The 23,467-nt window shown below is 45.0% G+C and overlaps 6 protein-coding genes across 8 annotated transcripts in view; 3 read left to right on the top strand and 3 right to left on the bottom strand.

The window, feature by feature from the left end:
- The window catches only part of LOC125952244 (uncharacterized), a 5,560-nt gene extending 5,475 nt beyond the window's left edge, over positions 1-85 (bottom strand). For all 3 annotated transcript variants that reach the window (XM_049681597.1, XM_049681598.1, XM_049681599.1), the window contains exon 1: positions 1-85. This exon is cut by the window's left edge. The gene's annotated coding sequence lies outside the window, so the exon portion shown is untranslated.
- Positions 86-396: 311 nt separating this feature from the next.
- LOC125952470 (uncharacterized) lies at positions 397-1,199 on the top strand. Its single transcript, XM_049681938.1, has 3 exons — positions 397-606; positions 661-1,003; positions 1,081-1,199. Exons 1-3 carry the CDS (start codon positions 411-413, stop codon positions 1,190-1,192), a joined length of 651 nt encoding a protein of 216 aa, XP_049537895.1. The 5' UTR covers positions 397-410; the 3' UTR covers positions 1,193-1,199.
- A 68-nt stretch (positions 1,200-1,267) lies between these two features.
- LOC125951751 (dynein axonemal heavy chain 6) lies at positions 1,268-15,961 on the bottom strand. The gene is made up of 13 exons (XM_049680759.1): positions 15,851-15,961; positions 15,512-15,783; positions 15,142-15,443; positions 13,762-13,918; positions 11,966-12,504; positions 10,220-11,900; positions 8,695-9,971; positions 8,026-8,191; positions 5,613-7,953; positions 4,581-5,317; positions 4,384-4,502; positions 1,687-4,160; positions 1,268-1,615 (listed from the first exon to the last, which is right to left on the bottom strand). Exons 1-13 carry the CDS (start codon positions 15,851-15,853, stop codon positions 1,268-1,270), a joined length of 10,416 nt encoding a protein of 3,471 aa, XP_049536716.1. The 5' UTR covers positions 15,854-15,961.
- A 120-nt stretch (positions 15,962-16,081) lies between these two features.
- On the top strand, positions 16,082-18,109 carry LOC125952738 (chromatin assembly factor 1 p55 subunit). Its single transcript, XM_049682408.1, has 2 exons — positions 16,082-16,395; positions 16,495-18,109. Exons 1-2 carry the CDS (start codon positions 16,374-16,376, stop codon positions 17,760-17,762), a joined length of 1,290 nt encoding a protein of 429 aa, XP_049538365.1. The 5' UTR covers positions 16,082-16,373; the 3' UTR covers positions 17,763-18,109.
- Positions 18,110-18,205: 96 nt separating this feature from the next.
- On the bottom strand, positions 18,206-19,673 carry LOC125952739 (peptidoglycan DL-endopeptidase CwlO). The gene is made up of 3 exons (XM_049682409.1): positions 19,501-19,673; positions 19,345-19,438; positions 18,206-19,283 (listed from the first exon to the last, which is right to left on the bottom strand). Exons 1-3 carry the CDS (start codon positions 19,528-19,530, stop codon positions 18,427-18,429), a joined length of 981 nt encoding a protein of 326 aa, XP_049538366.1. The 5' UTR covers positions 19,531-19,673; the 3' UTR covers positions 18,206-18,426.
- A 315-nt stretch (positions 19,674-19,988) lies between these two features.
- On the top strand, positions 19,989-23,401 carry LOC125959429 (poly [ADP-ribose] polymerase). The gene is made up of 4 exons (XM_049692252.1): positions 19,989-20,302; positions 20,376-20,724; positions 20,801-21,907; positions 21,968-23,401. Exons 1-4 carry the CDS (start codon positions 20,044-20,046, stop codon positions 23,259-23,261), a joined length of 3,009 nt encoding a protein of 1,002 aa, XP_049548209.1. The 5' UTR covers positions 19,989-20,043; the 3' UTR covers positions 23,262-23,401.
- The last annotated feature ends 66 nt before the right edge of the window (positions 23,402-23,467 follow it).

The raw sequence follows: 23,467 nt of genomic DNA, 5'->3' as shown, positions 1-23,467 counted from the left end.
TGTTGCAGCCGCGATGGAAAATCGATAAACTTTTCCTGCTTTTCGCAAAATTCGACACGCAAGGAGGTGCGGAGGTGTTTTTCTTTTTTTTTCTTCTTCTTTCTTCTCAAGCGCCAGATAGACGAGCGTGCGATGACAAATTGCCGTCAAATCCATACTTTTTTTTTGCGCTCGCACTAGAAACTGGGACGCCTGCGATGGGAATATCAAATAAATTATTATTGAAATTCCTGTTTATTTACCAGTTATTTATGATTTCGTGTAACAGTAGAAAGAGGAACCCCTTATTAACACTTTTATCCAACAAGAAACCAACGTCTGGCGGTCGCTTCATGGCTGCCACTCGTGCGTCAATTAACTGTCAAACAACGATTCAAACGCGCAACGAATAAACAACGACTCCGAACACGATGGAAGATTCCTCTCGAGATTCCAGCAACCAAACCGAGTTAAACTCGACGCAGCAGGACGAACTCCAGCAAGAGTACCGTAAATACTACAAAACATCACTGATAATTGCTCTGCTCAAGCAAACGGATGCTCCCGTTTCGGTTGAACACAGAGCGTTACTTGGACTGTACAAGCACGAAGGAGACATTCCTTTTGGTAAGTACACCTTTCTACTTAAGGAATACGCGCGACTTATACATCTTTCGGCAGGATTGGATCATATTCGTACCATCAATCTGGATTATAATGAGCGGCAATCGATTGTGAAGTATATTGAGGCGAAAGTCCCGGAACAGGTACGACCCTTTGTGGACAAGGCAAAACGGTTCACTGAAAACGGACTGGACGATCTGGGTATTGCCCCTTTTCGCGAACAAATCGAAATCCTCCAGCTCGACATAGAACGACAACAACTGTCCGCCAAGTTAGCGAAACTCAAAACACTAAAGCTACAGTTGATTAAAGCCTGCGCCGACATTCGCACCGGTCCGTATCAGCGGAACAACGTTGAATTAAAGCATGCTGAAACCAGGCTGTTGCAGGCGAAAGCCGAGTAAGTTCACATGATTCACAGAGCTGTATATAGTCAAGATAACTCATAGCGCAATATCAATATTCGCTCTATTACAGGTTGGTGTTTAAGCTCACAAAAAACGAAATACTCAATTGTACTCCACATGCCATGAAAGCGATTAAGGAGGTGGCAGCCAATGTTAGCACGCTTTTGGGAAATGATAATTGATTTCACGCCTTTTTATTACAATAAAATTAATGTTTCATTGGTTACATTCTCACGCAGCCTTTCGGAACCAGAAATTCAGTCTGTTATCAATGTTACCAAAGCGGTTCCCCTAAGAACCCAATGATCAAACGGCTGCTCCGTATCCAACAGAACCGCAAGCACAAAATTCGTAGACTGACCGGTTGTCGACAGCACACCAGCACGGGCACTTGTTTTATACAGTGGCGCTTCGTAACGTTGACCGATTTCGAGAGTTGTGCAAGGTTTTAACCATACCACTGGAAGGTAAGCCACTAGCTGACGGAACATAGCATCGCACAGGCCACCCGCCGCACGATCCCAACGTCCGGCTTCGATAAAGAGTCCATGAATGAAAACACCATCCTCGGGTGGGCAAAGCTTCTCGTACAGTTCATCATTGTCCTTGAATCAAAGGAGCATAGAGGTCAACCATTTCGTTGCAAATTTTTGTAAATCTACTTATGTATCCTTACCTTTTTCAAGCGACACTCATAGATCACGGATTGTTGCAATATTGTCCCCATTACTTCGAAATCAAAACGTAGCGTATCAATTGGGATATTATGCTTCCGGGCATAGGTTTGCAACGTCCCGGTTAGGAAAGACTGCGGAAAGAACAGTCCACAAATCCACGAAGAATTTGGCAACCCACTCATACACCAATCGCGCACATATTCGATGCGGTGCTGTAAATCCGTTACCCAGCTGGCCAAAGTTTTTGTCGATAGATAGCCCTTTGAGTGCCACAGTTGCGGTACCTGATTATTACCAAAAGCACGATAGATTGTCTCCAGGCTCTCAGACATTACCACAAAGCCCTGGATGGCTTTCTCCAAGTCATTCAAGCTGTTGTGCACAGTCATTAGAAGCCTGTTGAACCGCTCGACTTCTTGCAGCAGTACCGTCGTTAACGAAGGAATGCGATCCCGGGAATCTCGTTGTAATAAACTGGGATGAAGATCATCGCAGATGATAGCTGTGGCGATGGCTTTACGTATCGAATCGATCTTTTCCAAACACATCTTATCCATCGCTGCCAAGGCTTCCTCTCCCATTACATCTCCGCCCGACTGACTTTCCAGCAGAGTGTCCAAGAAGAAACGTGTTTCGTTGCGGTTGTAAATTATATTGGCGTTCTCGTGCATGCCGAAAATATCTGGTGGATCATGTATCGGCAAATTCGTCACATACGCCAGATAATCGTCCATTTTTCGGGCATCTTCTCCATCAGGACACCTGTAAAACCCACTAGCGCTGTAGCTATAATCTGGCACTAAAATTGTCGACGATGAGAAACGTTTCAAGATCGAACGAAGACACCGCTGGTCCCAAGCATCCGTCACACGTCCACCATACGTGATTTCCCCATTGATGTACTCCAGGGCATCCCATGGTATAGGGGCTCGATTTTCACGATCACAGTAGATATCGAGTGTACGAAGCGCACAAGCTCGATCACTTTCACTGAACTCGTATGTAATATTCCAACCGAGAGGGCCAAACTTACGACGCTCCAAGATCACACCATGAAACATGCACAGACCGAAGATCATCGCTCGCCACTGGGCTCCTAGCGCGTGAAACTCAAACCAAGTCCGATCCAGCTCCGTGATTGATCGTACCAAGTTGGATCGTAATCCTTTCGGGGGTTCATTTGTTACCTTCACCGAGTTCTGCAGAACGCTGATCGGAAATGTTCGCACCGGCATAGAGGAAAGGAACAATCGATAGCCGGGTTCAGTCGGTTGCAAACCCAACGAAATCCGGTTAACGATCTTCTCCATCGACTCCATCCAGGACGTCGCTAAATGGCAGTTTTGCAGGAATACCCAATGGCCTCCTTTTGTTCCAGCTTCTATCAATGCTTCAGCCGCAGCACCCTGTCCCTGTCCGAGCGATATTGAATGAAGCTTTTCCACACATTCCCGCTCCTGGGCGAACTTGATCAGCGCCGTCATTGGATCCGAACCCGCGGAAAGCACAAAGACCAGCGGTGTTGTTGATGAAATATCGGCATACAGTGAAGCTAAGCTAGTGTTCTTCGGCGGTTCGGTGTACCTTTTTCCAAGTGAATGGCGGATAAACTCGGTCACGGCCAGTACAAGAAACTCATCCTTCAAGGCAGCCACAAGCATCAATTTTTCCGCGACCGACAAGCGTTTGTTCCAGTCCACAATTGCATCCTCTGGTTCGGGGGCCAAACAAAGGTCCTCCTTAAAATCCTCAATTTGTACCATGATTGAGCGGCTAAGATTTTTCGTGAGTTCGGCAAACTTTGCACTATCATGCACCTCGAGAAAACAGCATGCAATCCATTGGTTTTCCGTTAGGAATGTTGGTTTGCCATCGAGAGAAAACTTCCTTTGAGATGGGCCACGCACAATGAAATTGAACTCTTCTTCGGAAAATTCGCCGGCCTCTTTGCAGATCGCAAAAGCCACCAGAAAACCACAAATTAATTTATGCTTCTCGAAGAGTCCGCGGCATATGTTTGCAAATACGGTGAATGTGATTCCATCCATCAAACTTTCCAAGCGTTCCTGCAGCTCCATCTTGGAGTGGGGTTGTTCAATTACCGAGCAATACACTTGCGTAAAATATCGTAGACTAAACTGGTACATGGGATCAATTTCTGAAAGAGAAGCTACGACAAAGTACAGAATTGCACCACGGGCAGCAAGGATTCGATACTTTTCACGTGTTGCAGCAATGCTGACTTCCGTTCGCTCAGTTTCGATTAGACGATCCGCGATTATGGTCGACATTTCTTTGGACTCGTTGAGTGATTCCACCAAATCCTCATCGTCGAGGATGTTACCCTGAGAACTGTACAAAGTCTTAAGGATTTTATCTTCCAGCAGGAGTAGTTGTTGTTTATCAGCGTTGATTGTAATGATCAAATCACTTCGCTGCTTTTCCATTTGTGGTAGCTCAATTTTGATGATCTCTCTGCAAAATAGATACATACAGTGTTTGATCTAGTCGCAGCCTACATACTCCACAGCCACTGTTCAATACTTACGCCAGTAGTTGATCTTCCAACCCACTTCTAGACACCAAAAAATTTACCAAACTGACTTGAATGCAAATCTCAGGGAGAAAATGCGGATTCGGAAGCTTTGTCGTCATATAAAGTCGAAAATTGTTATCGTATTCCACATCTGCATCACCTAGCTTGATCATAAACCTGCCATTTCGCAGAAACACCTGCTTCATCAGCACCGTTCCCAGAACGGGATCGAGTGTCTCTTGTACATCCTCTATCAACACCGGAATGCCTTGTCGAATGCTACATATTGTAAAGAAAAGATTGAAATCAATATTCAATCCGCAATCATAGTCCTCACCTTACCACCTAAAGACTTACCAAATTTCCAGCACCCTCATCATATTGCTATCAGTTAACTTAATAATCTTTAGTTCGTTTTTAGACTCCATATTACGAATCCAACGGTTTGCTTGTTCTTGCGGATCAATCATCAGCGGCCATCGTCCACCTTCGGTCGCGATAATGGCGTTTTCAATCGAAATTTCATCACGAGGCAGACCATGTATGCTCCATTCGCGTATCTGAAACGAATCGCCTAGAATCTGAACCAGATTGAACGTTGGGCTGCTGGGTATGTTTAACCGCTTGCACTCCGAAACCCAAATCTCTGAAAGGGTGCGCCTGTAGTCGATTGGGAAAGCTCCCAAATACGCAACGTATGCCGATGCCACTAGTACGTCGCCGGGAACTGCGAAATGTTCTGCCGTTAATTGTTTCACGGTCTCACGCCAACGAACTTCTTCGTCGGCCAGTGCGGATGTAAGTCGTCCTGCACGGTTCAAACGGGCAGCCGTTAAATCGTTATGGTCCTGCAGCAGCTTCATTTCACGCTTCTTTTCTTCCAAGTTCGCTAGTAGCATTGATATTTTTGCTTCAATTTCTGCCAACTCGCTTTGCTTCGATTTCAACAGCTGCATCACTTCGCCAAGTTCTTTCTCGGCTGCCTTCTGCCGTTTTATCTTCGGTTCTACTATTTTATAAATTTTTGCGTACTTCTCTATGGCAATTACCCACAGACACATCGACTTGGCGACTTTCGATACCTTTTCAATGGTCTGCAAAACAGGAAAAAAATAAAATATAAAATTACCGTAAAAGCAAATGGAAAACGTTGATCTTACAGCAGGTTGGAAATCTTTGTGGTCAACGTATGTTTTAATCTTTTTTATGACTGCCTCCGGAATATGTTCTTTATCGTAATCTTCGAGTTTCTTAAGAAAATTTACATCGGACATTACTACCTTTGCGGTGTTCCAATCCGTCCTGTAAACATGCAGAACCATTTAAAATCACATATCTTGATATATCTTTCCAAAACAATTCATACTTGGCCCCAAGCAAAATGCAAACCGCTTCCATGACAAACTGTACCAATTTAGGTGGTTTTTGAAATACACGTAGCTCGTTAATGTCGTTTTTGTTTAGCGATTTTAGCGCGTCTTGTGCTGCTTGTAAAGTTGGTAGTACGATTTCCAAGTCCTTGGCTGCTTCATCGGCGATCTCTTGAGTTTCAGCGGCTTTCGCTTTTGCCTCAGCTTCATCCTTAGCCACACTCTGCTCCACGTTTTTCGCCATGGCGCTATCCTTGTTTAGCTTTGCGACTAGCTCATTCATGTTTTTGGTCTTTTCTTCCAAAATCGGTACAAATTTTTTGAGCTCCTCCCCCATTTCGGCTACCACCTGATTAGTTTCCAAAATCTTGCTCAACCCGTTCGCTATTCGATCTTTTTTATGCAAGATAGTTTCGATCCGCTTCTGCACCAGCAAACGGTATTGTTGAAGCAGCTGTAGATAGCTGCTGGGAGTAGTGTAGTAATGTCGGCGCATTTCGCGAAAAAATCGTTCCGAAATGCTTTCTACGCTCTCGTGTACCATCACACAGATCTGCGCCAGATGCTTGCACTGCACTTCGTTCTCTGATACGTCCTTCAGAGACCCTATGGCCACGCTACGGAGTGCTTCTGCTGGCCATTTAACGAACCAATCGATGGTACAGCAATTCACCAGCGAAGGAAACATACGACAACGACGCCTGAAAGTGTCCCCAACAGGACTCATGCAGATAATCACGTGAAGGTTCGATCGAACTCGTTTCGTAAAAAATTCAAAAATGCCGTCACGCGTCTGGTTGGAAAACCCGCTCTCAATACAGGGTTGGCGTGCATTCAGAATTATCTTCTCATACTCATCTCCTTGAAAAAGGTTCGGCACTTCACCAGAGTTCAGTATATTGTTAATATCTTCCATAAACGCTTCGTGCACAATCTGTGTGTCGGTAATCAGAAACACGGTAGCCTTATTCAACACGCCGGCGATCCAATAGATTCGACGCAGATCTTCATGAAAGCAACCATGATCATATCCCCTTCGTAGAGCAATTTGGTGGCATTGATAACCATTGATGTGCGCGGCCAGCTTGGCTAGACTTTGCTTTCCCATACCCGACACGCCGACCAACAAACCATTGCCACGTTCCGATCGGAGCAAACGGGACAATCGTACTATATGCTCGATAGCGTCAGTGAAAAATACCAAATTCATTTCTGTACCAATAGCACCGTTGTAGTCTTCCAGATAGTCGGAGAGTATTGTCTTGAGTTTCTTCATCTCCTTAATTTCCTCATATACGCGATCCTCTGCAGCTTGCCCATACACCATGAAGTCGCCGAACAGAATCGTTTCCTCAGGCTGCACAATCGTTGTCTCGAAGTACTTTTCGCAACAATCTTGCAACAGTTGCTTAAAATATGCCTTGTCCTCGTCGTTAATTAATCGATCATAAAATATACGCAATGCCTCGTGGTAAAAGAGCCGCATCAACTGCATCGGATTAATGTAGCTGGAAGGATCGGCTTGCAGGACTCCTTGGATGCACTTCGAAAGATCCCGTAGGTTGAATACATAGTGTGATTTCTTCGGTGTTGGAAGGAGTTCAGCTAGTATCCGCTCGTACACGGACACGGCCGTCTCAACGATCGGTTCCGCCAGCGGGCGGATGGCCATGCTGAACTCGTTCAGGAAGCCTCCTAGCAATGCTTTAAAAATAGTTTTGAGTGTATCACTGCTGGGAGATGGTAGGGAAAATAGTGCAAAGTGCCTGATGAATCGTGGAGTTAGCACATTCCGGCCGCCTCCGGGCGGCGCACAGGCAGCACCGAGGGTTACATCTACAATGTCTTTCCAATACATTTTCTCCCGATCGTACACACCACGTAAATCGGCAAATTGACGCAGTAGTTCAATCGGTGCCTGGCTACCGTATCTATCTAGTTTGGGCATGTTAACGTCATCGATGAACACGACAATTTTCTTATTGATTGGTGCACCAAGGAGTGTCTTCTTGCGACGTTCAAGGCGCGATTCTATGATCTGCTGTGTACGAGCACTTTCACTTTGTGCCGAGAAGTTCACCGTAATGGGTATAACATCGTTCTGCATCAACCGGTTGAGAACTTCACGTGCTAGCACGGATTTCCCGACACCCGTATCACCGGTGTACATCACGGGGTACTGGTGCTGGAGTAACATTTCCGAAACAAAACTGTACTTAGTCGTGTCGAGCGTAGGAACGAGCAGATCGAAATAAGGCACTGTCGGATTGTAGACAAATTTCGGATGAATCGCATTCCAGCTTTCCCAGGTACGCGTTTTTGTGTTTATGCGAAAGTCCCAGAGCGTGTCTTTTGGTAACCTGGATTAAAAACGGAATATTTTAGCATGCTATGGTATTTATCTAATACAGAATTTCAAATGGGTTACTTACAGTCCTATCTGCTCTCCAGTCAGCAACGTGCGGTAGTGCTGCTCAAACCGCTCCTTGGAATCGTCCATCAGATTTCCTCCAAACGCCCACAGTAGGCTCCAGGTGAACATCTTGAAAACATAATGCTTAGCTTCTCCTCGTTCCATCAAATGCAAACCCTGCGTGCCTTGCAGCAGCAGGTATAGAAGTTTTGTCATCAGCATTAGCTTACTGATGTTAACTTGATTGATAGTCCACTTGCAATTTCGTTGCACGAACCTGGTAACTGTTTCGAAAAATTGATCATACAATTCCAACAGACACCTGGCCAGATCTCCATCCAGGTTCAAATGTTGAACTGTGTTTAACCACGACTTGATCCATGTAGACCATACCATGGATGATGATGGATCCATGTAGACCATACCACATCGCGATACCGTTGCTGGGGAAGCTTGGGACAAATCTTCGACCTCAAACACCATGTGTACCCATGCCGTCAACTTGATACGTTCAGAATTGGCCAGGCATAGCATTTTGTTATCGTCAAGTACTGTATTAAGATTTTCTATCCAAACCGCATCGACTGGACCATCGCAGACAACCCATTGGTGAATTTCATCTAAAAAAGGAAACAGGTTAATTTACCTAAAAACTACAGCTATTGTAACCATGTTAAACTTCCCTTACCCGTTACACTCACTGCCGAACGGATCGCCAAGCCAAGCAGCCCGTCATGCCACTCCATGGTGGCCAAATTTACGAAACCATAGAGCTCATCCATGGAGATGGCCTTTGGATTGAGTGTTTGTATACGCACTGGTCGAAAAAGTGGCTCCGGATTCTCTTCCGCATGTAACTTTTCAAATGCTTTCGATAGCATGTGCAAAACGGTTGACTTTCCACTCCCTGTCGGTCCCACAAGCATAACTCCCCAGCGCACGACCATCGTTTCGTATAGCTGTAAAGTTTTGCGTACCATTTCTGGTACCGGTTGAAGGTTGCGCTCTACCATGCACGTTTCGATCGACTTTTGCAAATCACCACGCTCGGGTTCCGGTAGGTCCACGCCGGGAAACAGATCGCTTAAAATTCCGTTGAACAAAACGGCATCGTTGGCCAAAAACTTTGGAAGATTGGAATCACGGAGCGCTGATATCAGTGTTACTTCTTCTGGTTGATCAGGTGAGGCGCGTTTTAGAGCTCCGGCCATCACAAGCACACTTTTGACCGCACGCATCCCAAAATCATAATGGTCCTGCTGGCTCAATTGTTCACTACAAAGCTTATACATTTGCACCATCTTTTTCGCGAGCATCTTCGACCCTTCAAACCCTTCTGAGTAAAGAATCACTTCAGCGATCAGGGCATAGTCCGGGACCATCATCGAAATTGGACGAAATAAGGCCTTCAAGTTATCGGGCAATTCTGTGCGCCCAGCATAACCGGGATTCATTGTAATGAAAGCAGCGCAGGATGGCTTGAGGCGAATTTCACGTCCTTCGAAGAGAAAACGTTTCATCTTGGCCGCCTTCGCGTGACGAATCGTGATTAACTGCTGTGCAATAACCGAGAGCACCTCGATGTCAATCCGATTGAACTCGTCGAAACAACACCACGCTCCGGATTGTGCCAAACCGGTGAAGAATCGCCCCATCATTTTGTAGTCCAAACCATCGGAACAGTTGAATACTACGCACTGGATGGCAAGGGCTTTGGCAAGATCCTTCGTAGTTTCCGTTTTACCCGTTCCAGCCGGTCCTGCAGGAGCACCACCTAGGTCCATTTGCAATGCTCCCATTAGGCAAAGATAACATCGATCTGTTAGGGGCGTAATGACGAGCACACCAGCAGCACCTAGATATTCGTTGAAATACGGCAAATTGGCGGATGCCATTTTCGTCTCCATCACTTCGGTCTCGGTTATCCAGTAGTAGCGCAACATCTTGAGCCACTCAAAATCGGATCTAAAATGTTTAAGGAAATTGAAGTTTTATATAACACCTTTTACTAACCGCGATTCTATAAACCCGCAGGTTGGACTTACGATTTTTGCACACGTTTCTCCGTCATTCCAGAGACCATGTCCCTCGCATGGACATCAATTGTAATCAGAGCACACAATATTTTTCGAGCCAGCTTCTTTATATTTGTTCGCGCAATCCTCGCCAGCACAGACAAATTATCGGTTAGCTGGATATGAAATTGTTCTAACCCTTTGTCAACATTTCCTGATCCATCCAGTATGTTATGCACATCTGCGGCCCATTGCTGCTGGGAAACAGTGAGCACCACCTGGTTTGGGTGTTCCTGCATCCAATAGGATCTATCTTTCAGACCGTATGTACGATAGCCTTGCCGCATGTAGCGTTTCACCGCCAAAAACATGGCTTCCTCAACCTTCGATAACCAATCCTCTACGGCGCCACGAGCTTTCAAGCCTAGACCAAACTCTAAGCGTTCACCCTCCGGTGACACCATTGCTTTGATGTCGTTGGTCATAACTGGTTCCTCGCCAGAAACTAGTGTTTTCTCACCAAACTCTATCATAGCAATCGCATCGAAACACTTTGGCAGATGCGGTTGCACTGCGAAAGGGTTTTTGGTCTGGGCCAATATCTCCAGCAGCTCATCATTGGATAAAAAGTAGAACCGCGGAAAGGCCATCCGTTTCACCTCCAGATAGGCCTCCAAGCAACGGGTTACTTTTTCCAACAAGACGTTATTAACTTGCAGCTGCTCTAGCACACCTTCGGCAGTCATTGCGCCCAAGGCAAGTGGTGCCCTGTGTGTTCGACGCATTAAATCCTTCCATGCTTTATCGACCTGCACGAACATTTGAGTTTCGTGAGGCAGTTGACGTTGAATATCGGGAGCAGAGAAGATTGCTTCTAGATAAATCCAAGACTGCTGACATAGCATCCATTCGTCTAGCGTTCTCGAAAACAGATCCAACTGCGATACCCAATCGTCGACTTTTGGTTTGATAGGGCCAACGTGCCTCGAAGCTGCCACGGTACTCACATTTATACTGGATTCATCCAGAACAGTTTGTATTTCTTCTATTCCGGCCAAGACAAAGACATCACGATGATCTCGATGATTGACGACGCAAAGTTCGAATTCCTTCCATGCATTCTCTACTTTGTTGAGTAGCATTTCCAGTCCTGCCTCGGCACTCGCCATGTTTGAAACCTCCATGAGTTCTGATGCAATATCCTCTTCAAAAGCATTCGCATCTTCAAACGTGTGAAGGTATATCTCCGTTTCCTCTGTTAAATGTCGATTAAGAATTTGTTCAATCTTGATCCAATGGCGTGTTTTTAGTGCCGGGTTACGTAAAAATCCCAGCACCGGTATTTTGTCTTTAAATTCCTCCGCTTCTGCCTTCAATTTCGGGATGATGTCATTCTTGGGAAGGTTTTTGTCCAGCATGGCACAATTTTTTAGAATCTTAGTGTTTAGCGCTTCTACCTCTTCCATGTTCAATTCGTGGAAGTGTATCTCATTCCAAATCTCCACCGATTCTTTCCATTGTTGCACGCTATCCCAGAGTATTTGCCTTAATTTTACTTCATTAATCACTAGATCGAGCTTTTCAAATCGTGTAACCTCAAGCCGAAACTCTTTTTGATATTTTTTGTACTCCTGCGCTTTACGCTGGCACATGGTGAGTCGTTCGGAAAGATCAATCAAACAATCGCGAACACGGGCTTGGTCAGAGGCTAAATCGAGCAGCCACTCCTTCAACACCTCCTCTAGGATTTCCTCCACTTCGGAAAAGATCTTTGTTATGTCTGATTGTAAGCATAGATCAAACTTGTTGATAAGATCCTGTTTCTGATCCCTTTTCGTTATCAACATCTCCCTGATCTCATTCAAAAATTCTTCCATGTCTGAAAATTTTTAAAAAATAGAAAATATAAGAAATGGTGCATACTACGCCTGCTTTTTTTCTTACCCAAATATTTGTCTTTGTCTTCATTTGAGAATGCCACTTTGAAGTTTTGCATGATCTTCAGCGCATCATGCGCATAGTTTAGTTCCTTTTGCAAGCTCGCTAGGTGTTCATGGCAAACTTCCAGATGGTTGAAATAGTAGATGTAATGATTGGTTTCCTCCGGTACAATCATCAGCTTGGTTTGTATTTCTTCTCCTTTTTGCTTTACGAAATTGATCTTTTCCATCGCCAAGCAAGGAATCGTTTCATCCAACACTGCCAGCAGTTGCTGGCAGATGGGACTAATTTCTTCGCGAAATGCAACTTGTTTTACTTGCAGCAATCCCAGAGGATGTGATTCTTGTATCTTTTCTAGTTCCATCATTTGATTACAAAAACGTTCGCAGTATGCTCGCAATGCCTCCAGATTCGTTTCGCCGCGAATAGCTCCATGGTCGACAGCAAGATTTTCTTGGTATGATAAACGAATACGATCAAACTTCAGCATATACTTCTCCACATTGCCGTAAGCTTCCATAATATCATCGAGAATTGTTTTGCTGCAAATTGTGCCGCATTTATAAATGTTATGTGATTTTCAAGCCGTGTACAATTTGCTTACGTATCTCTTAACAGTTGTGTGTCATTACTGATAATAAAATCTAAGCTTGGTGGGTTTTCATACAGGCATTCTTCCTTTTTTCCCATAATAGTTGGGCTATAAGAAAGAAGAGATCGTTCAGGAAACATTTTACTTGATAGCCAAGTTTGACTACTTACTGTGTGTAAATTTCAAAAAAATCATCGCCTTGAAATCGATCAATTTTATAAACAGTTTCCATAACTAGCGTTGTTAAGTCTTCGAACATTCGGAGTGTTACTTCCAGCGATGGATCTATATCAATTCGATTCGGTTTAAGCATCAGTTCCACATTCATAAAAGGTGCCTTAGGGACCCTCTCAGTATCCAAACTACGGTTAACGTAGGCGGAGAAAACCTTCGCAAGATTCGTAAATGATTCGCGCAATATTTGGTGCAGCAACGTGATCATCATCTGATCGGCGCAACCAAGGAACCGAGTCAATAAGGCACACAGCTTCCTTTTATTGGCCCGTTCCGTAAAGCTCATTATATCCTTTAGCTTTTTTTTGTTAGTCACATTGAGTGCTTCATCGTATGGTGAGAAACCTCGATCAATTAACGTATTGCAACAAGCATCATCTTCATGGGAAATAGAATCTGATTAAAGAAATGTGTGGGTAGACGCCACGCATATATCACTTACATAAGACCCGGCGCATTTTGTCGTGCATTTGATGCAGTAAATCTCGAACTTGCTCGAAAGTCATCATTTGAGTTTCAATGAAGTAAGGAAGATGCCAGTTTTCCGCAACGGATACATCGAAGAATCTGAATCCAACCAACTGAACCACCTCTTCTTGCATCGTTAGCAAAGCAAGTGCTAACCGCGGCAAAGCAATAAATGCAGAATCGGCGATTTTCTGGCGAATACTTTCGAATTTATACCATTTTACGTTTCGCTTCCATATCCGGAATGCTTTTGCTTGGCGGTAATGCTTGAATAAACCAATCTCCTTTAGCCTGAGATAATTGTGATATCCAGCCAACCATGCATCGAGCTCGGTAAAATGATTTTCAGTGTCGCTCCAATACGTAACGCCATGCCGGCTAACAGTAAAGTATTCATGCTTATCTGCTTTGCTAAACGGTACTTCCCTGTAACGAACAGTATAGGATATAGGAATGACCATTGGCACTGCGAATATGCCGATAAACTACTCACAAAAAACTATACGGCGTAAATTGTTCACTACTCTTGGAGAAGGCATAGGTGAGAAATATAAAGCTGTTATCCTTCAACTGTTTTATTCTGTCCTCTATCAGAACATCCAAATCGATCGGCTGCGGAGTGTTCAGTTTTCGTGTTCTTGCGGCGATTCGTTTTTTCCGTTCTCTAAAAAGGGACAAATAAACCGTTGCACTATAAGATTTATTTTACCACCTACATTTACACATTATTTCTATTATTACTTACTCGCCCAAAGCAAATGTAAAAGCGGCTTTCGGTTTCGTCAATGCCGATTTCATTTTTTTCTGTCCTGTCGGTTTGCTCATTTTGAGAAAATGGCTTCTTTGCTCCTTTCATTCCTTTCGAATGTGCTTCTTGTTTCAACATATGTCCCATGACAACATACCAATGATGTTTCCAACTACCGTTTCTATGATACGCTATGAAGTTAGCAACCGAAATTCAACCATTCAATACCTGTTGATCGCGATAGGATTGCTCACGACACAAAATGATCGAAACCAGCAAAACGCGTGTTACAGGTTTTCAAAAAATCACACCACATTTATTTCATATACTTCATTTCAAATGGAGCAAAAAATAAGTTATAGATTTTAATTCAATTTAAAAATTTAAAAATATACTCCAACTCCAACGTAGTGTCCTCCTCCAAATCAGTACAATGAACTGCATTCATTACCTTATTCTTACCAAATTGTGCACGCAGAGTGGCAGATCTAGTCATTTTGGCAACCTCCTAAGATGGAAAAGAAAATAAGTAATTTTGTCTGTCTCAGAAAAGCATCTAAAATCGTTTCTTCTGCTCATACCGGGCATACAGGACCACAAAGGTCGCGGAAACTTTGATATGTACTGCAACTATCGTCATGCTTGTTTGTAATTTCCATGGCAATACAGTCACCACTGATCATTTGCATTACCATCGACTGAAATGTACATAATAATCGAGGGTAAATAGCTTCGAAGATTTACGGAGCTAGTGGTATTACCTCATACTCTGGGACGACGCTTTTATAAACCTCCAGAAATTCCTCACAATTGGCTCGCTCAAAGTGGAGCATTTTCATAGCCGTTATTGTAAATTTTTTCCGCAGTATCTCGGTAATGATATCCCCCGCTTTTCCTTCTCGAACAGCATGTGGTTTGATGATGCACAACGTACTATTGGTGAACAGTGCCGATGAGCGAAGCACTAATTTGATATCATTATTTTGAAATATGAATCGTGACTCCTGAAAAACAGCATGAGGAAAATAATAGAAATAAATACCACTGACGCCATGGAAAAGTAAGTTAACAAAAAAAGGCTTACATTAGCTGCATCATCCGGTGATCGAGAACAGTAAACATCGGCCCCGTAAAGACCACGGAATGTGGTGGCAGCGTTTTCCCTGGCTTCTGATACCGACTCTGGGCCACATAGTTCACGATATTGATTGTACGCGTTTTTACCAACGATCTCAAGGGCTACGAATGATTGACTCGGCATGCAGTCCATAAGATAGCTTAAGCTGGAGGTATCCGAACGGACGGATTTGAGCATGGAGGAATAGTTTTCATCGATCTTCAACATCGCCAATCGGCGTACACCGAGGCCCACCTCGTGAATCTTCGAAAGTATCTCTCCCAAGTGTAGCAGAGCTTCGGCCTTAATCATACCGAAGGATCTGGGAAATGGCAAAAAAATCCAATTACTAGACAGTGATCTATTAGTTCCTTCATTTAAGCTACTCACAGTTGCTCGTTGGCCTTCTTGCTTCTGGTCTTGGCATCACCAAAGTCAAGAATGTCGATCTGCTTACCGAAAATGAGCAGTTTTGCGCCGATGAAAAAATCTTTTTCGCAAAGCTCCTCGATCTTAGTGCGCCGGAGAAACGTTTTTCTTGTTTTCACATCAATTAACTCCACCGAGTTATCGCTAGGAAAAAAGCTGACGACTAGCTGGCGATTTAAGTCGGCCTCTTTTTGGTACCATTCCCCCAAATACACGTTACATCCGTTGGCGCTCTAACATAATCCAGAGAAGTTCCGTGTGAGCGAAGGGCCTAAATGCTGATTTGAAAAACATCCTTACCATCCTTACAAAAAATCGCTATTCCATACGATCGTTCGAGTTTCCAAAAGAGTTTTCGGCAAATAAGAGAGAGTACATTAAGGAGTTATTGAACTAGAAATGAAAAGTTGTTTACTTCGACCCGACCGCGCCAACCGTTGTCAAGGAAACGCTTTCAAAATGGGTTTTGGCATCGCGGCGCGACTCGTCTAGCTGGCGCTTGTGACGGCTTTGCCCATCCAGCAAACGGCCACCTCGGCGCCGCCATATTCCAAAATTTGTGCTAAGCGTGCGGCAGAATTTTCGAAACGCTTCTTGTGTGATTGTTGCGAGAGTACGAAATCACGAAACAGGCAAAGAGATTGAAACGTACCATTATATCGCATCGAAAGCGATTCAGGCAAAACCGGCAACGAATTTGAGCGTTTCTTAGCCTACACCGCTTTCCGGCCGCCAAGAAGAAAGCTTGCAATTTGGCGGGAGTACAGGAGCAGAACGACGCCGGAAGATAGCCGCTGTTGGTTGTTGAGTTTTAAGCGTGGAAATGGGCGAACGACCTGATGGCGGTAAGTGGCAAATAAATGCTCAATTCGCCAACACTAAAAGCGAAACCCTTCGGGTCTTCATCATCTTCATGAGTTTTCCTTTTCTTATCCCTTCTATAGCGGAAGCCTTCGATGATGCGGTCGAGGAGCGCGTCATCAATGAGGAGTACAAAATATGGAAGAAAAACACCCCTTTCCTGTACGATCTGGTCATGACACACGCGCTCGAATGGCCATCCTTGACCGCCCAGTGGTTGCCGGATGTGACGAAGCCGGAAGGAAAGGATTACTCCGTACATCGGCTAATCTTGGGTACCCATACCTCGGACGAGCAGAATCATCTGCTTATTGCAAGTGTTCAGTTACCGAACGAGGATGCCCAGTTCGATACGAGCCACTTCGATAACGAAAAGGGAGAGTTCGGTGGGTTCGGATCGGTGTCGGGGAAGATCGAGATCGAAATCAAGATCAACCATGAAGGCGAAGTGAACCGAGCGCGTTACATGCCGCAAAATCCGTGCGTCATTGCCACCAAAACTCCATCGAGCGACGTTTTGGTGTTTGATTACACAAAGCACCCGAGTAAACCGGAACCGAGCGGCGAATGTCATCCGGATCTTCGGCTACGCGGTCATCAAAAGGAGGGATACGGACTGTCGTGGAATCCGAATCTGAACGGATATCTGCTATCGGCAAGTGACGATCATACGATCTGCCTGTGGGATATTAATGCCACACCAAAGGAGCACCGCATTATTGATGCGAAAAATATCTTCACTGGTCACACGGCCGTGGTAGAGGACGTTGCTTGGCATTTGCTGCATGAATCGCTATTCGGATCTGTGGCCGACGACCAGAAGCTAATGATTTGGGATACGCGATGCAACAATACCTCGAAACCATCCCACACCGTCGACGCACACACGGCTGAGGTGAACTGCCTTAGTTTCAATCCCTACTCGGAGTTCATTCTGGCGACCGGATCGGCCGACAAAACAGTGGCCCTTTGGGATCTGCGCAACCTTAAACTTAAGCTACATTCGTTCGAGTCGCACAAAGATGAGATTTTCCAGGTGCAATGGTCTCCGCATAACGAAACTATTCTTGCCTCCTCCGGTACCGACCGCAGACTGCACGTTTGGGACCTGTCGAAGATTGGCGAGGAGCAGAGTACGGAAGATGCCGAAGACGGCCCACCCGAGCTGCTGTTCATCCATGGTGGCCACACAGCCAAGATATCGGACTTCTCCTGGAATCCCAACGAACCGTGGGTCATCTGTTCGGTGTCGGAGGACAACATAATGCAAGTTTGGCAAATGGCCGAAAACATGTACAACGACGAAGAACCGGATGTTCCCGCAAGTGAAGTTGAAGGTGGAGCCCCGTGAAGAGATTCAACCTCTTCGTTCCATGTTTTCCGCCCGTTTCCGTTTACCTTTGGTATAATGCTAGCATCCCATGGCGCCCCGATCGCGATCGAGCCTTCGCGCAACGATTGGAGAGCTGCCGATATTATTTGTTTCTTTCCTATCTTACGTTTTATTAGTTTCATCCAAACCGATTCACAACGGTTCTTATTCCTTCAACACTCCGGTTCCGCGTTGTAATGGACTGCTAGGAATCCCACTTCATTAAATATATATATTCAACTAGCACTGAAAAATCAATAATGTATGTGAATACGTAAGGCACATTTTGATTTGCCAATAACGAATAAAAAGAATTTTTACGGATACTTACATGCTTCGGCCGTATTCGCAAAGAAATGGGATAACACGCGAAGATGAATAGAATTATCCTGTTCACGGAAACCATAGAATTTGTTACGAATACTGTGACAATATAGTTATTTTATTTTATTAAGTTGCAAACACGCGAACACACTGCCTTCAATCCAAGTGCAGAGTTATTGAAAATGTCCGATCCATTCAGCGGTTTTGTTCTTATTCCTAGAGTATAAACGCGCTACTCAACCTGTGTTACGCTATATTTGCCATGATGTACCTTTCTGCTACTCCGGTGGACATACGAGACGTCATAGCTCGTTCAGTTTTAGGCAGCCGTCTTGAACCGTTCCAACCGCTGTCTAGCTTTTTCGGCATAATCGGTCGAATTGACACTGGCCGTCTTCCCTGATCCATTCGCTGCTGTAGCAGGTTGTGCAAAACGAGCTTGTCGCTTGGCCAGCTTCTCCTCTTGTTCAATTTTCGACATTTTAGAGGAAACTGAACAGCCAAAGCGTTCCGCGCGTTTTTTAAGAGCCTCAATCGATGCTGCCGGAGTGGTACCTCCGGTCGGTCCAGTGCTGCTGTCACTTTTGCTGCTATCGGCGGTGAGGCCAAATCTTGCTGCTCGTGCCTGCAGCTTATCTTTCCCTGAGCTCACAGTGCTGGCTGTGCTGGTGGTCGTCGTTGATCCAGTGGGTTCCGTTTTAGCAAACTTTTTTGCACGCATCTCCAATCGTTCTAGCGCAGTCAGCTGGCCAAGCTTGATGACCTTCTTTTCCGGTTCGCCATCGCTTCCGCTTCCTGCACTGACAGGCTGGCGCTGGGGTTTCGGCTCTTCCGTTGATTCCGATACCAGTGTAGAAGTGGTAGAGTCCAGCACAGGGAGAATAGGTTTCGTAATAGAGATGTTTCTTTTCAATGTTATCTTTTTCGGTGGAGTCGATACCGAAGCTGAGTTCGTGTCCGATGAAGGCGTTTCTTGCGCCATCGCGAGACTTTTCAGTGGTTCTTCCGGCGACTTTGACTTTGATTTTTCACTTGGCGTCGGAGACATGAGGATTTGCTCCTCCTCGCCAACTGGGTCGGTGAGATCCTTATCCTCATCGAGCAAATCGTCATTCAAATCATCATCATCTAGTAAATCTTCCGAGTTGGCCGTGTCTTCCAGCACATCTCCACCATCTGTAAGAGCGCGAACGTGAGTTGTATACTTATGCTCAACCATTTTCCAAAATCGACTAACCCAACAGTGCACACTGCAGTCGATCCACGAGTTCATTTTTATTCCCCATTACGCTTAAGCCGCGGGCCTTCAATTCCTTCTTCAGATCCGCTACCTACGAAGTGAAAAAAGTTAAACATCGTTCCATGACGCCGTCCATGCCAGCGGCATCGTTACCTTCATCTTGGAAATATCGTTCTCACTCATTTTCACTCGGGACTGTGATGTTCTCAAGCACACGAAGAGCGGCGGCTATGCGGTTGGAAAACTTTTTCAAAGTAAAATGTCTAATTTCCACAAATTCACAGAATTCGTGGAAGAAAATTTCCGGCGACTTACAAAATTATTGTTTATCTCCTGACGTTTTTGACAGAGCTCCCAACTGATATAAACTGGTATAAAATTACCTATAATTGTTATATAAAAATGTGACCGTTTGCTTTAGCAATTGAGGATTCTTACTGAGTTAATTGTGGAACAAAACCAGCGGGAATAATTTAGAAAAATGATTTTTTTCAACTGGTAAAGCTCTCTTGAAATTGGGGATTTGTGGCTCCTCGTATAACAAAACAGCCGCCCTCCTTGTATGCTTTCTGGTATACGAGGCGGCCAACGCCGATTTCCCGCCAATGCTTCTTGTCAGCCGCATTCAAGGTCAAGGGTGGGGGTTTTAGAAAAGCCGTAGTCGTGAAATTTCGTGTTCGTGCGTGAAAAGTAAAAATGGATGTGCAACAGCTTCCGTTCCTGGCAGAATATTCCAAAAGCAACCGCGCCTCTTGTCGATTGTGTAAGCAGAAAATCGACAAGGATGTTTTGCGCCTTGCCGCTATGGTTCAGTCGCCGGTACACGACGGAAAGGTGCCGCAGTGGTATCATGAGGATTGTTTCTTCAAGAAGCAACGACCCACCACCGAGGGCGACGTAGCACACTTCGAGGCCCTGCGATACGAGGACCAAAAGAAGTTACGCGATAAGATAGGTAACATTATAATGTACTAACCCGATTTCCATGCCCACAGTTTCTCATGCTCTCTCATCATTCTTATCACCAGCGGCCCTTGCCAGTGTTACCGTCGTACCTACGTCGACGAAGGGTAAAGGCAAGAAACGTTCAGCTGCCGAGGGACAAGCGCTGAAGGATTATGGCGTTGAGTATGCTGCCTCGGGGCGAGCGCTCTGCCGGGGATGCGAGCAGAAAATCTTGAAAGATGAGGTACGCATCAAGAAGGTGGCCTACGATACCGAGGTGGGCATGAAGTACGGTGGACAACCGTTATGGCATCACGCGGAATGCTTTGCTAAACTGCGCGCCGAGTTGGGATACTTCGACAAAGCCGAATCTCTTCCAGGCTTCCGCTCGATGAAGAAAGCAGATCAAAATCAACTCAAAGAACTGCTTCCGTAAGTCTTCAAAGAAAAATGAAAAGAAAACAACTAGAGGCTAAATTGAATAATAATGCTTTTTATTTTAATATAGGCCCATCAAGGTAGAAGATGTTCCAGCGAAAAAGGTGAAAGAAGAAGTAAAGGATGAAGTTGACAAGGCGATTGATGAGGCAAACGAGAAACAGATGGCCGAGCAGCAGAAAGCGTTCTATAAAATCCGCGATAAGTTAAAGAGTCTGGGTGTGAAGAAGTCGGAACTGATCGAAATACTGGAGTATAATAAGCAGGATGTGCCAGAAGGCAACGATCCCGTACTGGACCGAGTGTGTGACATAATAACTTTCGGTGCACTTGAACGTTGCTCAAAATGTGGTGGCCAGTTTGTTCTTCAAAAGTCGGCATATATCTGTGAGGGAAATCTTACTGAATGGAGCAAGTGTATGCATGCGGAGAAGGTTCCAGCCCGCATGAAAACCAAAATACCCTCGCACATCAAATCGGAATACGCCTTTTTGAAATCCTACAAATCTGTCGTAAGTGATCGTCTGCTTCGCTATGTTCCACCAAGCATCAGCACGGTTACTACGAAGCTGAAGAAGGAAGAAGATGTAGCATCTGAAGTAAAGGAACCAAAGGTGAAGCGCGAAAAGCCACCACTATATAATATGGAATTCGTAATCCTTGGTAAAACGGCTACTTCAAAAGATAAGCTTAAACTAAAAATTCAGAAAATGGGTGGGAAGGTAGTAACCAAGATCACTAATCATACCGCAGCGATCATATCCACACCGGAAGAAGTGGACGCAATGAGCAAGCGCATGGAGGAAGCCAAAGAATTGCAGATTCAAGTGGTGCCAGAAGAGTTTCTAGAGGATGCAAAGACGGGCAATGCCTTATCCTTCATCACCAGCCGGGCCCTTTGCGATTGGGGTTCGGACCCTCATACACGTATTCCTGCAGAGGAGGAAAGCAAATCGCGCTCAAAGAAAAGCATTTATGAAAAATCAGTACCGGCAAAGGTCAAGCTACAACTAAAGAGCGGATTGGTTGTTGATCCCGACTCGGGTTTGGCAGACAAAGCGCACGTGTTTCGAAAGGGAGACACAATCTTTAATTGTGTACTAAACAAGGTTGACATCCAGCAAGACAAGAACTCGTTCTACAAACTGCAGATACTTGAAGCTGACAGTCGTAACAAGTAAGGCTTGAGAGAGCACTAGCAAAGGATCTATGCATCAATGTTTCCTTTTTATTCTAGGTTCTGGTTGTTCCGGGCTTGGGGTCGCATCGGAACAACGATCGGTGGCACCAAGGTGGAGGACTATGGTAACGCGATGAGTGCTATTATGGCTTTTACTGAACTGTTCTATGAAAAAACAGGCAACGATTGGTTGAAGCATAATACCGAGTACCGAAAGCTGCCGGGCATGTTCTACCCAATAGAGATCGATTACGGCGAGGTGAAGATGAAACGATTGACGGAGGACAACACGGTCCCCGCTAAAATACCTTCGCAAGTACAGGATTTGATCCGAATGCTGTTCGACGTAGAAGCCATGAATCGAGTTTTGCTAGAGTTCGAGCTAGATATGGAGAAAATGCCCCTGGGTAAGCTATCACAAAGGCAGCTTCAATCCGCTATGAAAGTGCTCTCCGAGCTATCCGACCTGATCACTGGTAGTGGATCGAATGCACAATTCATCGATGCCTCGAACCGGTTCTATTCATTCATTCCACATAATTTTGGAGTTTCTGCACCAAAGGTGCTGGATACGCTTGAGCAAGTAAAATCCAAGCAGGACATGCTGGAAAGTTTGATTGAGATTGAAGTTGCCTACTCATTGCTGAGCAAGGGCGAATCAAATAACGAGAAGAATCCGCTGGACGTGCACTACGAGCAGTTAAAGACGGAGATCGAGCCGATGAAGCGTGATACGGAAGAGTTTCAGCTACTTGAACAGTACGTGCGCAATACGCACGCCGCTACACATAAGGATTATGAGTTGGAAATTCAGGAAATTTTCCGCATCAAACGAAAGGGAGAGGATCGTCGTTACAAACCGTTCAGTGATCTTCATAATCGCAAACTCTTGTGGCACGGTTCCCGATTGACAAACTTTGTGGGTATTTTGACACACGGCTTGAAGATCGCACCTCCGGAGGCACCGGTCACAGGTTACATGTTCGGAAAGGGTATCTACTTTGCGGACATGGTATCTAAGTCGGCAAATTACTGTTGCACAAATCCAAAAGATTCAACGGGATTGATGTTGCTTTGCGAGGTAGCGTTAGGCGATATGCAGCAGTACACGAATGCTCATTACGTGAACAAACTGCCGGCTAATAAGCACAGCGTAAAGGGTATTGGCCGCACACAACCGGATCCGAAGGCGGCGCACGTGCGTCCGGACGGTGTCGAGATTCCCCTCGGAAAAGGTGTGACCGATGGAAAACTAACCAGTTCCCTGTTGTACAACGAGTATATAGTTTACGACGTTGCGCAGGTCAATTGTAAGTACTTGTTCAAGATGGATTTCAAGTACAAGTACTAATAATCCATTTGAAAATAGCGTTGATCGTGACTCCGCTATACACCAGTTTGAAATGGTCTTTTTCCCCCTGCGTTTTTCCATACAATCATTATTCGTACAAATGTATACAAAAGCAAATAAAATATATCCAATGTATAACCAGGTAATTGGTTCAGCATTATCTTTGTCTTTTTGTTACGAAATGAGAATTATGCGCTACCAGAAAA

This window comes from Anopheles darlingi, chromosome 2 (genome assembly GCF_943734745.1).
Source record: "Anopheles darlingi chromosome 2, idAnoDarlMG_H_01, whole genome shotgun sequence".
Lineage (NCBI taxonomy): Eukaryota > Metazoa > Arthropoda > Insecta > Diptera > Culicidae > Anopheles > Anopheles darlingi.
Note: the sequence above shows the minus strand (reverse complement) of the source record. Positions and strands in the feature narration are given on the sequence as shown.

Bases quoted from the DNA above. Each gene is read 5' to 3' on its own strand.
- LOC125952470 (XM_049681938.1), top strand. From the start codon at position 411: ATGGAAGATTCCTCTCGAGATTCCAGCAACCAAACCGAGTTAAACTCG. The intron at 607-660 runs GTAAGTACACCT...ATCTTTCGGCAG, and splicing joins CGAAGGAGACATTCCTTTTG to GATTGGATCATATTCGTACC. The intron at 1,004-1,080 runs GTAAGTTCACAT...GCTCTATTACAG, and splicing joins CTGTTGCAGGCGAAAGCCGA to GTTGGTGTTTAAGCTCACAA.
- LOC125951751 (XM_049680759.1), bottom strand. The intron at 15,444-15,511 runs GTGAGTAGCTTA...GCCATTTCCCAG, and splicing joins AAGAAGGCCAACGAGCAACT to ATCCTTCGGTATGATTAAGG. The intron at 8,192-8,694 runs GTAAGGGAAGTT...TGCTGCTGCAAG, and splicing joins TTCGGCAGTGAGTGTAACGG to GCACGCAGGGTTTGCATTTG.
- LOC125952739 (XM_049682409.1), bottom strand. From the start codon at position 19,530: ATGAGTGAGAACGATATTTCCAAGATGAAG. The intron at 19,439-19,500 runs GTAACGATGCCG...TTCACTTCGTAG, and splicing joins ACGATATTTCCAAGATGAAG to GTAGCGGATCTGAAGAAGGA. The intron at 19,284-19,344 runs GTTAGTCGATTT...GCGCTCTTACAG, and splicing joins ACTGCAGTGTGCACTGTTGG to ATGGTGGAGATGTGCTGGAA.
- LOC125952738 (XM_049682408.1), top strand. From the start codon at position 16,374: ATGGGCGAACGACCTGATGGCG. The intron at 16,396-16,494 runs GTAAGTGGCAAA...TCCCTTCTATAG, and splicing joins GGGCGAACGACCTGATGGCG to CGGAAGCCTTCGATGATGCG.
- LOC125959429 (XM_049692252.1), top strand. From the start codon at position 20,044: ATGGATGTGCAACAGCTTCCGTTCCTGGCAGAATATTCCAAAAGCAAC. The intron at 20,725-20,800 runs GTAAGTCTTCAA...ATTTTAATATAG, and splicing joins CAACTCAAAGAACTGCTTCC to GCCCATCAAGGTAGAAGATG. The intron at 21,908-21,967 runs GTAAGGCTTGAG...TTTTTATTCTAG, and splicing joins GAAGCTGACAGTCGTAACAA to GTTCTGGTTGTTCCGGGCTT.